General features: G+C 41.0%; 1 protein-coding gene across 1 annotated transcript in view; it reads left to right on the top strand.

Annotated features, from left to right (window-relative positions):
• Positions 1-1,663, top strand: part of LOC106872263 (talin) — a gene marked incomplete at its 5' end in the record, with an annotated part of 182,270 nt that overhangs the window by 119,389 nt on the left and 61,218 nt on the right. The window contains 3 exons of the mRNA XM_052977507.1: positions 322-481; positions 1,079-1,260; positions 1,297-1,390. Of these exons, the coding sequence (XP_052833467.1) occupies positions 322-481; positions 1,079-1,260; positions 1,297-1,390 (436 nt within the window). The remainder of the gene's footprint in view (positions 1-321; positions 482-1,078; positions 1,261-1,296; positions 1,391-1,663) is intronic.

The raw sequence follows: 1,663 nt of genomic DNA, 5'->3' as shown, positions 1-1,663 counted from the left end.
TACCTGTTGAGTTTGTTGAAAGGTGGGTGAATGTTGGAAGAATGGCCAGTGTGTACCTGTAAAAAAAAGAAGGGCTCTTACCCTGTTGTTCAGGCACCTGTGGCTTTTATGGGTTTTTCCACAAGGACCTTAAAGCACCTCCCCTGTTGGGAGTTTAATGTAATTTTTAATTATATCGTTTACACACTGTAAAACCCTTTGTACCATCCTGTTTTTGTCTTTTATGTTGTTGTATGTCAATGTTTTGTACGTGAGCCCTTGTGGCTAATAAAGGAATAAATTATTATTATTATTACTGATGCTGTAATTATCATTATCAATTTCTCGTGTCTCTTTACAGAACCTAGACATTGATTTCACTGAAGAAAACCGCCAAAATTGTGCAAAAGCTGCAGTGCCCCTCCTCAAGGCTGTTGACGAATTGACTTGTTTTGCTTCTTCACCTGACTTTGCAAGTGTCCCCGCTAAGATCAGTACAGAGGTAAGGGCCAACAGGGGCTACTATATGGGGTAGGGGGGGTTGATCTGTGAGAAATAGCAAAATTTACTTCAATCTTTTACCATTTAAACCAGTCGTCTTCAGCACAAATATTCTCCCTGTTTTATGTTCAAACTGGCCAGATCCTGCCTTTCACACCTACTCTGCAATGTCATTCTAATCACACCATTGAAATCTCAAAGCTATGAGATAATCGAGGATTAGCTGAAAACATTGTGAAAAAATAAGCATTACATTTGCTGAGAATAATCTGAATGCTAAAGGGTTAAAATAGGGACCACGTGAACCAATGAGAGAGCTTCTATGTAGTTACTTGACCTTGCACAATGTAACGGCTAAATCTCCTCTCAACAAACTCCCTACTCTCTTGAACCCTTTAACATGTAAATCAGCCATATTGGGCCCAAATGTTCTACCTGCTTTATATTCAGACTGGCCATGTCTGGCCTCTCAAACTTACCCTACAATGTCGTTGAAATCTCAAAGCTATGAGATAAATACATTTTTATTTTATTTAATGATGCTTTCTTTGCATAAAGAAAATTTGTAATAATAATAATGTTTGTTCTGTTTGAACAGGCTCAAAAAGCTCAAGAACCGATCACTTTGGCCGGCATGTCAATGATAGACGGTGCCTGCCATATGCTTCAAGCTGCTAAACAACTGGCTGTCAACCCTAAAGATCCTTCAACCTACCAGTTGTATTCTAACCATTCCAAGAGTGTCTCTGATGCCATGAAGAAATTGGTATCTTCCATAAAGTAAGTGAAGCTTTCACTAAACTCATCTTTTTCCAGTATTTGTGTTGTTCCCTCTTTGGTGCCAAACCTCACTTGTGGTCACTTCTGTGTGTGGTGGTGCAGGGCTGGTTTCAGGAATGACAGACGATGGGTTAGTCTACATTACTCTGTATGGAGCGTAGGGCCAGTTTTCTGGTTTCTCCCTGGATGGGATGCTAGTCCACCATGAGGATTACTCATGACACCCAACACTCGAAAGGAGCTTTTCATGTGCCACTGGCATCAGCCACTTTTCCCCCATGTGGCTCAGCGCTCAAAAGGGGCTTTTTACATGACAGTTACGTGACACCAGCATCAGCCATGACTATGATTTCGATTACACACACACACACACACACACACACACACACACACACACACATAC

The sequence above is a fragment of the Octopus bimaculoides genome, chromosome 28, assembly GCF_001194135.2.
Source record: "Octopus bimaculoides isolate UCB-OBI-ISO-001 chromosome 28, ASM119413v2, whole genome shotgun sequence".
Classification (NCBI taxonomy): domain Eukaryota; kingdom Metazoa; phylum Mollusca; class Cephalopoda; order Octopoda; family Octopodidae; genus Octopus; species Octopus bimaculoides.
Note: the sequence above shows the minus strand (reverse complement) of the source record. Positions and strands in the feature narration are given on the sequence as shown.